At 39.5% G+C, this 13,093-nt stretch overlaps 1 protein-coding gene and 1 long non-coding RNA gene across 2 annotated transcripts; both read left to right on the top strand.

Moving 5' to 3' along the window:
• Positions 1-633: 633 nt before the first annotated feature.
• On the top strand, positions 634-12,516 carry LOC5517028 (ankyrin-1). The gene is made up of 15 exons (XM_001637068.3): positions 634-816; positions 2,308-2,445; positions 2,847-2,945; positions 4,041-4,139; positions 4,295-4,393; positions 4,597-4,671; positions 4,851-5,004; positions 5,910-6,017; positions 7,046-7,141; positions 8,543-9,196; positions 9,297-9,334; positions 9,634-9,828; positions 10,033-10,219; positions 11,007-11,206; positions 11,603-12,516. The coding sequence occupies exons 2-15, from the start codon at positions 2,320-2,322 to the stop codon at positions 11,882-11,884; spliced, it is 2,412 nt and encodes an 803-aa protein (XP_001637118.3). The 5' UTR covers positions 634-816; positions 2,308-2,319; the 3' UTR covers positions 11,885-12,516.
• Positions 5,011-5,339, top strand: LOC125561286. The gene is made up of 2 exons (XR_007307318.1): positions 5,011-5,194; positions 5,282-5,339. It is a non-coding gene; the product is annotated as an uncharacterized LOC125561286 (long non-coding RNA).
• Positions 12,517-13,093: the final 577 nt, after the last annotated feature.

Below are 13,093 nucleotides of genomic sequence, written 5' to 3' on the forward strand. Positions count from 1 at the left end.
ACGAAAAGTGAGTTTTGAATGCACAAAAATGTTCACAGGACAGATATCACTTTGGTTGGACGTTATCGCCTGATAACTGTCCTGTGAAAATGTGCATGTGACCTGTATTGACCAATGAGCGCGCGTTAAAATTCATCACAGGGGTATAATGATGGATATACGACTAAATTAAAACTTGGTCACATGTCTCGTCTGTTTCTATTTCGTTTGGTTGATAGGTGAATATCTGATCAGTATTCGAGAAATTAAGTATCGCTTTCTATCGTATAAGGCTTGGAAAATTATATTACGCTGACTTTTGAAATTGGCGGGAAAGTTTTCTTTTGACAGTCTGTCGTTTGAGCTACATACGGGAACCGGAAAGCAGGCTTTCTACGTGCAGGGTAGAAAGAAATCGATTAAAGATCAGAAGGAAATGCGTCAACTGGTTCTTTTAGAAAAACCCTATGTCTCTAAATTTTTTGAGAGATAAAACATATTGTATAGTATCTGCTTTTTAGAGATAGATTCTTCTAGTAAGATTCTTACGGTGTGTGGAACGTTCTTTATCATCAGTTTTCGTTTTTTTCGATGAAGATGAGTATTCTCAATAGTACTTAGTCACGTGACGCTTTTCTAGCCACGGCGTCGTTTCTCAGGAGCGAGCACAGGAAGTGTTCTGAAGACTCCAGTTTGCGTTTGCCATGTGCTTCCGCTGGCGATTTCCGGCCTAAAACCAAACGAGAAATCTGCAAAATCAAACCATCTTCTCCACAAGGTTTTCTTCTTAGATATCATATTCTGCAGGGTATAAAAACGTCGTCATTGCAACAACAGGTGAGCTATTTCCCGGTTTGTTTTATTGCGATTTCCTTGTTCGGTCGTTTCGCCGTGGAAGTGCTCCTTGCTCATTATTTCGTTGCTTTGCAAGCTGTTTACTTCCATCGTTTTACTGACCGCTTCTCAAAATATAACCACTTAAGTTTTAAAAAGTGTTTTGTATCTTTTTTAACTCATGGCTTTCGCTATACAGCTACAGATCCCTAGGTAAAGGAACAACTACCGGTTCTTGTTCTTGATCTACGTTGTGAATAAATTAGATTATGCCGGATATAAAACCGAATGGCTGTTTTCTTTTAAATTCGCTTTTTACTAGTGTTACCCCCAGATTTACTATTGACTTATTTCTGATAAAAAGACGAATTGGTTTGCATTTATTTTGGCGTCTAAGAAGGTTCATGATATGTCTCTGTCGATGTTTCGAGTTGAGTGTAGTATTCTGCGAGGACTGTTTTTGTTATTCGGCTTTTCGATCATCGAGTCGTTGCGAGGGAAAACGTTCAAACGAACACTTTCCGCCTTGATACCAATTGCGTTAGCCAAACACATCTCACACTTTAGTTTTGAGACTTTGAGTAATTTTGAAGTATTTAGTAGTATGTGACTATGTTTTTATCCAATCGTTATAGCAAATCGTTTCGGGTTTGCAATTTTGGTTATTCAATATGGCGTCTCGCGACTTCCGGAGTAAAATCTTGAAAGTACATAACCTTATAACTCAGACACTTACAACAAAATCATCTCTTGTGTATGCAAAGCTATGGCGTTGTTCAGTGGATTATTCCTTTTGTTGTTTTCAGTTGCAAGATCTTGGTTTAAGATCGCTATTATTGACGGTATTTTGCTGAGTCGCACCTGTACAATATTGGGCTGGAATTCTTAGCGCTTCCGTTTTCTATCTTTCTAACTGAACAATTGAAGGGATTTGTTTACAATTTTAACCCCACCGAAAGGGACCATTTCTTAATCTATCTAACCCTCAACAGTTTAACAGTACTGTAAATTATCGAATAGTTTTTTTTTTTCGTTTTTCCCTTGATATAAATCTCCGGAACTTCCCGCTAAAATATGAACTGTCACGTCAGTGTCATTTACGGGGCAATAAATTGTACATATCAAGTCGGTCAACTTTATTATTATTAATATTCCAAGTCTTTAGTATGAAATTTTGTCACGTCGATGTAATTCGACATTATTTTTTCGGCATAACTGTTTTTCAGGGGTATTTTTAAGATCAATCGATCTTTTTTCCTTCTCCAAAGGTTACTTTGCATTTTGGTAAAATTATTCATATTTTACAATGCTGGAAGACTGCTGTGAAATAAATTGCGCTATAAATTAGAGGCTGCGATATAGGGCTTATTCATAAACTTTTGTTGAAGTGCATGATCATATTTTTAAGAAATATATATTTTTTTATTTTTCTTGTAGCTTTAATTAATAATTATTTGCACTTTCTTTATTATATTATACTTTGATATTTTTTAGAGTGAATTTGGTATGAAGGAGAATGAAAAGTTATCTCTGGTTGACCTTGGCAAGAAGTTGCTAGAAGCTTCGCGAAAAGGCTTGGACGATGAAGTCCAGAGCTTGATGCAGTCTGGTGCGCCTTTCACTACAGATTGGGTAGGTAAAGCTTGCATGCTCTAGGCTTTACAATAGCCCCTACATCTTGTATTCCAAGTTATCCCCCTTCTAGAGCCCAAATTTTCAAACAAGCCCTTTCTCTCTATTGAGCCAATCTCCCTCCCTGTAACATGCTAATAACCCCCCCCCCCCTTTTTCAAGACAGAAAAAGAAGCAATCTTATGTTTTAGGTGTCCCTGAAAAAAAATTAAGCAGAGTTGAACATGTTTATTGATAATCTCTGTAAAATGTGAATTCCATATTCAATATCAGTATTATCATTGAAATTTTAGCAATCTGGATGTTTTGTGACAACTCTCCTTATCAAACTAATAAGATTAAAAGATATTGTTTTTTATTCATGAATTTATTTATTTTGTTTATTTATTTATTTTTTTTAGCTTGGTACATCTTCACTGCATCTTGCAGCACAGCATGGCCATGCTAAGACAGCTGAGGTGTTGCTGAGGGCAGGTGTTAGCAGAGATGCAAGAACAAAGGTGAACAAATATGTTGTGACGTATTTTTCTAGCATCAACCATTTTTTACAATAATAATAATGATCCAAACAGGAACCAATATTGTTGTAAACATTCTGATATGATTGTTGCCATGTTGCATGTCAATACATAAATTACAAAAGAATGTAAAAATATTTTTTTCCAAAAACTTTTGTCAAATACTCAATAGTGTGATTTTCCTGTTGTCAGGACTTTTATATACAATATATCCCATTGTTGCAATTATAACAACAATGCTGTTTCTAAGGTTTTTTTTAACATAATTTAGCCTGCTTGAATACTGCTTACCATAGCACAACAATGCAAGATTAGAGTTGGGACCATAAAGCACTGTACCCTGGGTACCAGAGGCTCCAAACTTTGAGGCGACAACGATTTGTGCAAAGCAAAAGTGCCTCAACAGCAAAGTCATTTACTCCAGGCTCTTGGATACTGCTGACTAAGTACAGCAGCATTCCATGCAAACTTGTGCCTGATTCTAAGCATCAAATGCTTCCTCGTTAAAAAACACACAGACTATTCATGCTAATCATACTATTCATGAAATCTCACAAAAATATACATTTCAGAGTATTCCGTGTATATGTTAGATAAGAGGTTTGTGTTGTATTGATTAGAAGAAAAAATTGCAAATGTTTTGTGCCTTACTTTAGTCGACAAATGCTTCTTGTAAAAAAGAACAACAGACAACAGAGTACCTTAGCATGTCAAATATATAACTAATCTTAGCCGGGACTGGAATTTTGCAGAAACAATCACAAAATGCTTGTTAAAACAGCCAAAAAGTACTGAATAAGCCATTCAAGTATCAATGAACAGATACAGCAGATACAAGTTTTTAATATGAAACACTTTCTCTATGATGCTAGAGTATATGTTAAAGAAACAGCTCGCTTGTGGCGCTACTTGTTTTGTATGATACGAACTGTAACCCACTATTCTCTAATGATGGTTAATTATTTATGCTCTATCTGCCAAATTGTACATCAGCCAACAAACGTCACCTTAGGCCTGTACAATTGTCTAGCATATGTAGTACAAATACAAATCTTACAAATGAGTCTCTTCCTTCAGGTTGATAGGACGCCTCTTCACATGGCTTCACAGAATGGTCATCTGGAAATAGTAGAGCTGCTTCTTTCTTCTGGGGCGTGTGTCAACAACAGAGATATGGTATTGCGTTGCTGTTATGTTTTACTATTTCTGTTTTAACTTGTTGTTACTTTATTTAGTTATCAGCCTGCAAAACTCGAATAAAGAACATAACACCATGAATTGTGTGTTCGCTGGCTAGGAGTTAACTACCACTGTAAAATATTGTATTATAGTTAAACATGACACCTCTGCACTGGGCTTGTGAATATAATCACAGTGAGATCATCAAGGCTTTGCTGGAGTCTGGTGCTGAGACCGGAGTGGTCAGCAAGGTAATGTTTATTTTTTTTAATGTGCAAAAGGTTGATGAACCAGGGTCATTTCGGATTACACAAGCCATGTCTTAATCCCCTTGTTTTTTTATCATATTGGAATTCAATCACAAGTATCCTGTCATGCAGGGACAGCAAATTTTAAAGAAAAAATTGTCAAGACAAAAACAAAAATAACATCGTGAACTGTATTATCGTTTCAGTTTGGGAAGACTCCTCTGGATATTGCTAGAGAGAAGTGTGGTGTGACAGAAATCGCTATACTTAGTGCTGGACAGGTAGAGAAAAACTCTCTGATGCTCTTTTATCGACTTGTTTAATAAACAAATATAATACATTTCTTTGAAATGAAAATAGGGTTCACAATATATATTCTGCAATATCTTTTAGAAACACAAACAGGGAGTTACAGAGTGTTGCTGTTTTATTCTCATTTATCCTTTGATATATTTTTCAGGATGAGTCAGCAGAGTCTAGAATGGCAGCTAGTGGATTGGGGAAAAGGCCAGCAGACCGTATGAATGTCACATCAAACAGTATCAAAAAGAGACAGAGAACAAAGAAGTTCCCTATGACTGCAGGTTCCTGGACAAGTAATGATGGACCACCAGGTTAGTTTGTTATATAGGTAAACCAAGTAGAACAAAGAAGTTCCCTGTGACTGCAGGTTCCTGGACAAGTAATGTTGTACCACCAGGTTAGTTTGTTATATTAGGTAAACCAAGTAGAACAAAGAAGTTCCCTGTGACTGCAGGTTCCTGGACAAGTAATGTTGTACCACCAGGTTAGTTTGTTATATAGGTAAACCAAGTAGAACAAAGAAGTTCCCTGTGACTGCAGGTTCCTGGACAAGTAATGTTGTACCACCAGGTTAGTTTGTTATATTAGGTAAACCGAGTACAAACAGTGCCAGTATCACTTGTGTAGCATTCAAATGGCCACTTTTCAAAAAATGATAACGGTTGGCAAAGCACCTCCTGACATACGTTCAGCACAAAAAGTCAAAATGTTCCACCCAACAATGAGATAATTCTGTACTTGTTTCCATAAATGCTGCACTGGACTTTTTTGAATGGCTGTTGTAGGATACATACTTACTGTATGCTCGGTTGGTTATCTCAAGGAGATCTTGATACAGCATTTAAAGTTTCTTTTGATATGGTTACATAGTCTACCGTATTTACCCACGTATAAGACCCAACCAGAATTTTGATCTCAAAATAGTAAAAAAGTCAATATTCAAATGTTTAAAACTTTTAAACCTGCGTGCTCCAGCAATTCCAGAAAGAAATGCAGCAAAAAGCAAGTTTGCTGTCGGTAAGTGAACAATTCAATAGAACTAAAACCAAAGTGTTTCAGTGAAGAACAACACGGTGACTGTCCTATAACTTTGGCATTTTCTTACGTTTGTAAGTCGACATTGGCTTCAACTTTATTTCATCAAAATTATAAAAAGTGGCATCCCGCGTAAGTGTGGCTTATATGCAGATAAATAAGGTATTGCCTTTTTCTATAGAGGGAGGAAAGGCCAGGAGAAGGACAACAATGCCAGGGGTACTACCTATCAATTCAGCAATGACTAATGGGAGGCGGTTATCAGGGCCGGCACAGTATCCCAATGCAGGTATATGAACCTCTAACTTATATTACTGTTTATCATTAATAGTTTCGATTTGCTTTTATTAGCTTGATCAAAATATCCTATAACAGCATATGCAGGGCTTCTGGAATTAAGCGGAAAAAAAAAATTATGCTGGATTCTTTGCTAAATTTTGCGCTAAATTACACGGAAAATCAGTCATTACGCGCTAAATTACGCGTGATTTTGCAATACATTTTTCTTTAAAAATAAAAATTTTGCGGGATTCCTTACTGAATTACGCGCTAAATTAAATGAAATATCAACTGTTATGCCCAAACTTAATTTTGTACCGAAGGAAAGCACGAAATAACTTGGAAAGGTTTATTTTTTGCACGAAAATATCTTAGGTGAGTTTTCCATGGCTCCTAGCCACCAGCCAATTAAAAAGGATATTTTATATTAGTCCTAGGCCTTCGCGGTTTGGCAAAGAACGCCTAGTCATTTTATTTGTTTTCAAAATTCAGTTCGAAAAATCGCATTCTTATGAAGAATATCTGTCTTTTTTACGAGAAATAGAGGTAAGAACCCTAAAAGAACACATCAGCTGTGCACTTGAATGTTTTGTCTTTCAAAATTAAGCCAAATTACGTGGGATTACGCGGAAATTTGTGGATTACGCGGAAAAAGCCAAATTACGCGCTTCCACACAAGCGCATAATTCCAGAAGCCCTACATATGAGCCTCACTTCTAACAATAATGCAAGAGTGAGGTATTTTATCCCAATTGTCAGATTCCTCAACAGCATTTGTGCTTATCTCATAAAGCTAGTAGTTAAAAGAAAGACCTTAAAATGACTGAGGCAATAATACAAGATTAATTAATGTCTTTATCGTTGCTGCATGTAGGCCTGTGTCAAAAGTTTCAACAGTAGAGGCAGGTGTATGGGGGAAGGGGTTGGGGTCATTTTTTAACAGACCATTTTCTCTAAGTACTTCTTATTATTCTTCTCTATTATTTGAGCTACAATGGCTGAGAATGTTATTAATAGTGAACTCACCTTCCTTGCTAGGGTCACCATCATTGAGAAGCCCTACAGAAAACTCAATCGCTTCACTAGTGTCTGCCGCAGAGCTTGTCAAGTCCAAGTCAGAGGGAGCAGCCAGCAGTAAGGACCTTTTAAATTGTTATCTTTCTGTTTGGCTGTCTTTCTGACTGTTTCGTTCTTAGCTGAAGCTCTGTCTCTGTAGTCTCCTATGCAATTGTTCTGACATTTATTGTGCTATGCACTTGAGCTGAATACCAACTGCTTCATACCTGGGCCAAACATTCCTTTCCCTGAATTAGCCATGTGGAAGTCATGGATTTTTTATATGGTTTGTATATGTAAGTGGTATATTCAAAAGCATTGTCATATGGCAAACAATACTTGTAACAGTCTTTTAGAAATCATTATAAACAGAGAAAAAAACTCAAGGCTACTGAGTTTTTTAGTTCTGTCAAGTAAAGTAGTAGCACAACACTTTTGTTCGATTAGAGACATGTTGGTCAGGAGTTTCAAATATTATAGACACCTGAATACCTTGGTCCTCCATATCAATTTATAAAAAATTATCTTGAATACACAATTCAGTCTTATTTTGCTCACAATATTTAATGTTGCTTTGCATCATTCTCTTCAAAGTTCCCCTTTGCTTGTTTAACATTTTAAAAATCTGATTGCTACTGTGTTTCAATTAAGAAATAAAATATTCTTTGTGTGCCTTCATTGAGTTTGAAAACCGAGGTGCTTTTATTTGAGAGCAGATCAGTGGAGCATGAGCCAGCAGATAGAGATTTCTCCAAACAATCACTGAGGTTTTCAAAACTTAATGAAGGCACTTCACAACAGCACACACTCATGGCGTCATTCCAGTGCACGTCAGTGCGCACAGAAAACTGGCTTCAAATTGCAAGCAATGTTTACTTCATCGCTCGGTGATTCATCCATTTAGACTATTGTGCAATTTCTTATTTACCTGGCACAAGTTTTTCTCCCAAAGAATAATAGTTTTTAGTGTTAAAAGGTAAAAGTTTGTGGGTATTAACAGGGTTGTTGACTGATGATGCTCGAATTCCCCTTACATTATTTTATGCTGCGTCATCGCATGACCTTTATCATGTAATGAAAGTGACCAATTCCACCAATCAGAGCGTCATATGTGAAAGCTGTCATATTGACAGGAATATAACTGGTAGAGGCTAACTCTCCTATCTTCTTTTGCTTGGTGTTGCAAATGAAACACCTACAGCAACACTGGGAAATGAATGTTCGGCTCACACAAGCAGTTGCTCCTGAGCTAAAGCAGGTTGTGTAATGGTAGAGGTCATGTAGTGAATGCGTAGACTATACTCTGTCTATCTTACATGCCTATGTTTCTGTTTCTCTATCTGCCTGACATTATGTTAAAAAAGCCTACAATATTTTGTCTATTTGCATAACTGTATGAAAAGATTAGTCCAACTGAGTTAAGTACTTTGTGTGTGAATTATTAATTCCTGCAATAACCCGATATGCTGTGTTTTCCAGACAAAGGCACGTCAGCTACCACTGCTCAGGATTCCAGTGTACTGGACACGCTAGCAACCCTGGCAACAGCTACTCTTAGCCACAACACTGGACCAACACCCTCAACATCAATGCAACAGGCAACTTCTCTTGCTGGAAGAATCAGTGTTACACCACTCACTCTGTCTCAGAACACCATATCTTCCTCTCTTAGTGGTCTAAGCACTCCCCTCACACCGTCCAGTCTCCTACAAATGCCCTCTCCACTGGCTGCACTATCTGCCTTGTCTTCACAAACGTCTCCTCTACCCAACATAGCCATGTCACCTTTGGCATTCCCTATGCCCATCAATATTGGCGGACATCAAGTTTTGATGACAGGGACACAGCTTGTGTCATCTCTAGCTCAGCAAGGAACCTTCCCCTCTGCATCCATCACCACAGCTAATGAAAGTTCCATGGCAACCTCCTCTACCATGGCAACATCTGATGTGGTGTCCATGGCTACCAACACATCCCAAGGGTCCTTTTCACAGACAATGCTACCACCACAGTTTGTGACATATACAAGTGGCCTTGGGCAAGGTCAGCTACCTCCTGGTGCAACTTTCCTGACACAAATTCCACATGGTATGCTTGTTGACTACACTGCGATTGCCAACAAAGACCAAGCAGGTGCGTCCTTGCTTTAGTATAAATCAAATTTCAGTTATCTAAACTAAAAGAGTTGCATATCATGTTTGAGAGTTATTTCATTTCATTGTTTGTTTATCAGGGCAACCAAAGAGTGAAGCAGAAACAAGTAAAGCCCAGGTTAGTACAGGCCCAAATATTTTATGCAGGAGGAAGGGGTGGTTGTTATTTCATTTAGCAAACCATTTTCTTCTAGGTATCTTATCCCAGCTTGCAGTGGAACTTCCTTCCTTTTTCCCTTCATACGAATCCAACCCCTTCCCTGGCCACAGAACGTTTGTTATGCTAATTCATACTTTTTGAAATACACTCTAAAACTACATCGCTCGCTCATCAGTAAGGGCTTTTTTGAGGGGGCGGGTATTGCTCCTTCCTCACCTGTCTGCTTGCTCTGGTATAAGAAAATGTTTTCTCAACAGGATATAAACGTTGGAAAAGTTGAAGATCAAGCAGCACAAAGCTCTCAAGAGATGACGGTTACATTTCAAATGCCACAGAACGCCCAGGGCATTTCCCAACAAGTGTTGGCAGAGCATGGCTTTACCCTCCAGCCAGTCCAGATTGCTGTACCATCATCTGGACAAGACAGCAATACTTTGACCCAGACACAAATAGTAAGAGACAATTCTGTCTGTTTCTAGTCTAGGTGTATTCATACATGCCATTTATTCAGTTTGAACTATATGAAAAATAAAAGAAAAAAAGAGTGACACATCAAACAAATACATATAAAAAGAGAGAAACCTCATCCCAAATAAGTGTATATACTGTATTTTCTTGTCATATAACATTAATTTTATATTTATTTACTTATTAAGTCTGACACTACAAGTGACGTCTCTACGTCAGCCGGTACCCAAGTAGTACAGGTGCAAGTGCCAGCTGGCCAGTTGTTCCACATACCTACATCAGCAGAGCAGATGTCACAGCTCCAGCAGAACCTGATTCTGAGCCAATCAATGGCCGGCATGCCGCAAGTAGTCATCAGCCCCCAAAAGATACCCGGTAAACTACTTGTTTCAGTATCTCAACGAACCTTCCAATAAGATGTCATATAACTGTAGCCTGTGTGTTGGCTCATTTGTTTGGGTTTTAACGAAGCTTTGTTCGTTCGGTGAACATTGCTCATTGAGGTCTTGGTAAATGTTATGTTGGGCATGGGTGGGCGGAATGGGGAAATAAACAGAAAAACCTTTTGCACCAAAACCAAACGCATGTCGTTTCAGAATTTCTTGCAAGCTCTGTGTGTGGCATGCTCATCTCCAGGCTTTTCTCAATACGGTCAATTTCCTCGATAGCAGAAATCTGGCTTTGGAAAGCACAGAGGGATGTCCTTTACTGATCTGCTTGCTAGCATGTTGTATTCCATAAAGTTGTTTGTAGCACGAATAGGGATTTTTCATGCATGATAGACAACAGTTCCGTAAAAAGCAATTTCTGTTATATGACCGGTGACCATAATTGAAAAGTTGATTTTTTGTTTACGAAATTGTACGAAAATCGTATACAATTCCAAAGCCGTAGCAGGCCCCGAATTATTGGGGGGGGGGGGGGGGGGGGCACGATACAGAAACCTTAAGAAGACAATGGGGGGCACAGCCACGCCCCTACTGGCTATTTCCGTATTACGTTTGAAAATATTGGGGTGGCACGTGCCCTTAGTGCCACACCCCCTGTACGGCCCTGTATTGGAAATAGACCCTTTTCTTGAGAGTTTGCATAAAGATGAAAAGGTGCCCCCGACTGAATCCAAAAATCCATCGCCGATCATGTTGTCACTGTTAATTGGCAGGCTCGCCAGCACAGGCCATGAACACGACGTCGTCGCAGCCTAGCCCAGGCCAGCCGCGCGTGACACAGGCACACCAGCAGCAACAGATCTCCCAACAACTTCTACAACAGTCTGTACCACAGGGTCTCCTTCAGCATAACTATGTTACCCCAGTTCCGCTATCCGCAGACCATCAGCAAACAGGAGCACTACCCCAACAGGTACTAAATTATGATACACATTTTGTGGGGGCTGCGAGTTTGTGTGGCTGCTCCGCATGTGCGAGTAGCTACTATGTCATCACGTCGAAAAAAAAATCGGGACCCTGTACTCAATTTTTATAAATTATTGTCCGAATAATAAAAAATCTACAGCCTTGTGGTGCATTTTTGTATGGGAAGCAGGGCTGCTCACTGGCCCTTTATTTACACATGTCTGTAAAACGAGAGGTCCGAGTTGTTGGGTTTTTGTGAGCCTCGTGTTAAAGAGCACGAGATATGTAGCATAGCAAATATGCACCACAGGGCCACCTACCACGGACGTTTAACAACCATCATTCGTTTTATAGTTAAGGTTATTAATTTTGTTCCTTATTGATGTCCCTAACTTTCTTTCAGCTAATTCTCCAAGTACACGAGGATTATCGAAAGCTCATGGAGCAGAAACAAGCAGAGGAGGAACGCTGTCGTAAAGAACTGGAAGAAAAGCTCCAAACTCTAGAACGCGACAGTCACAAGTATCGCACCGAACTTGAACTGGCACAGAAAACAGCGGAAACATACAAAGATAAGCTAGAGGCAGAGGCGCGCGAGAGGGCGCGGCTTATGATGATGTACGAGTCGCCCAAAAAGGAGGAGATTAAGGAAGATCATCTCACAGAGAGCAAGGCGGATGCCTGAGAAAAGTGTGAATAATATCAGGTTGTACACGTACTCTTGATGAAAAAGCCTCCAACATCGCTTGTTTGCTTTGTTGAGGCCTTTGTATGCAGGATACTATTGTGTACACAAAGCTGTACCATACATTTTATCTATACAAGTACATGGGGCAACGAACTATTTAACTGCAGTGATATTTCTATTAGCGGTCACCCTCCGTTAAGAATCACGTTGAGTCCCATAGTATCGACTCAATGTAATGGTTGACATCAAGGTGGCCTCCTGATAGGATTAACAGTGCATCATGTTTCATAAGAGCAAGTCTTTTCCACTCTTACCTTGCGCTTCAAGCGCCAGTTGATGATGAGCCCCCAAATGGATATCTTATTTATTACCTGATTTTACATGTACAACAGTGTCTGTGACGAACGCACAAAGTGTGGTAGACTTTCTTGACACTATCATTGCTAGGCGGGCAGACCTAGTATCCATTTTAATTTATAAGTGGCCTTCAATGCTAGATTTCTAAAAAAAGTACTTTCTCTGCGATTCGCTTTTAGAAGCGGAAATTATATGGATATAGACAAATTGTATAAACCAACCCTATATATATATAAGTATGTTATTGGTATTAAAGTGAGTGACGTCGGAAAGTGTCTCAATCAGTTAAGGACGCTAGATTCTAGCTATCTTTCCTTTAATTCGGATACTTAGCCGCTCCCCTCAGGCTACTCTCGGTCAGCTCTAAACGCTATTGGAGCTGCAGCCGCCAAACGGTGCTTGAAAAGGAGGAAGTGGGGAACGGAGAGACCCCCCCTCCCCCCAGGGACACCTGTCACACATTTCAGTGGAATATACTTACCTAAATGATAAAATACATATAAGAACCCACTAAGTTGAGCTTGCAGGCGCGCGCGGTCATCCTCGATTTTACCTTATGCTAATGTGGCATACATTTAAACTCATCGTCTGATAAGTTTGGGGTCAGGTATTGGATAGCTTGGTAACCGCCTAACCAAGCGCACCCGAGGAGCCTCCAGGCCACAGCTCCTCCCCCCCCCCCCCCCCCCCCCCCCCCCCCCCCCCCCCCCCCACACACACACACACACACACACAAGATGCTTTGCCTAAGATGAGGTGCTTTTCCTATTGTCCCGTCATACATTGAAAACCGTCTTGTATCGTGATATGGCCGTTTGGGGCGTTCGGTAGAGAATAAGCAAAACACGC

This window comes from Nematostella vectensis, chromosome 3 (assembly GCF_932526225.1).
Source record: "Nematostella vectensis chromosome 3, jaNemVect1.1, whole genome shotgun sequence".
Lineage (NCBI taxonomy): Eukaryota > Metazoa > Cnidaria > Anthozoa > Actiniaria > Edwardsiidae > Nematostella > Nematostella vectensis.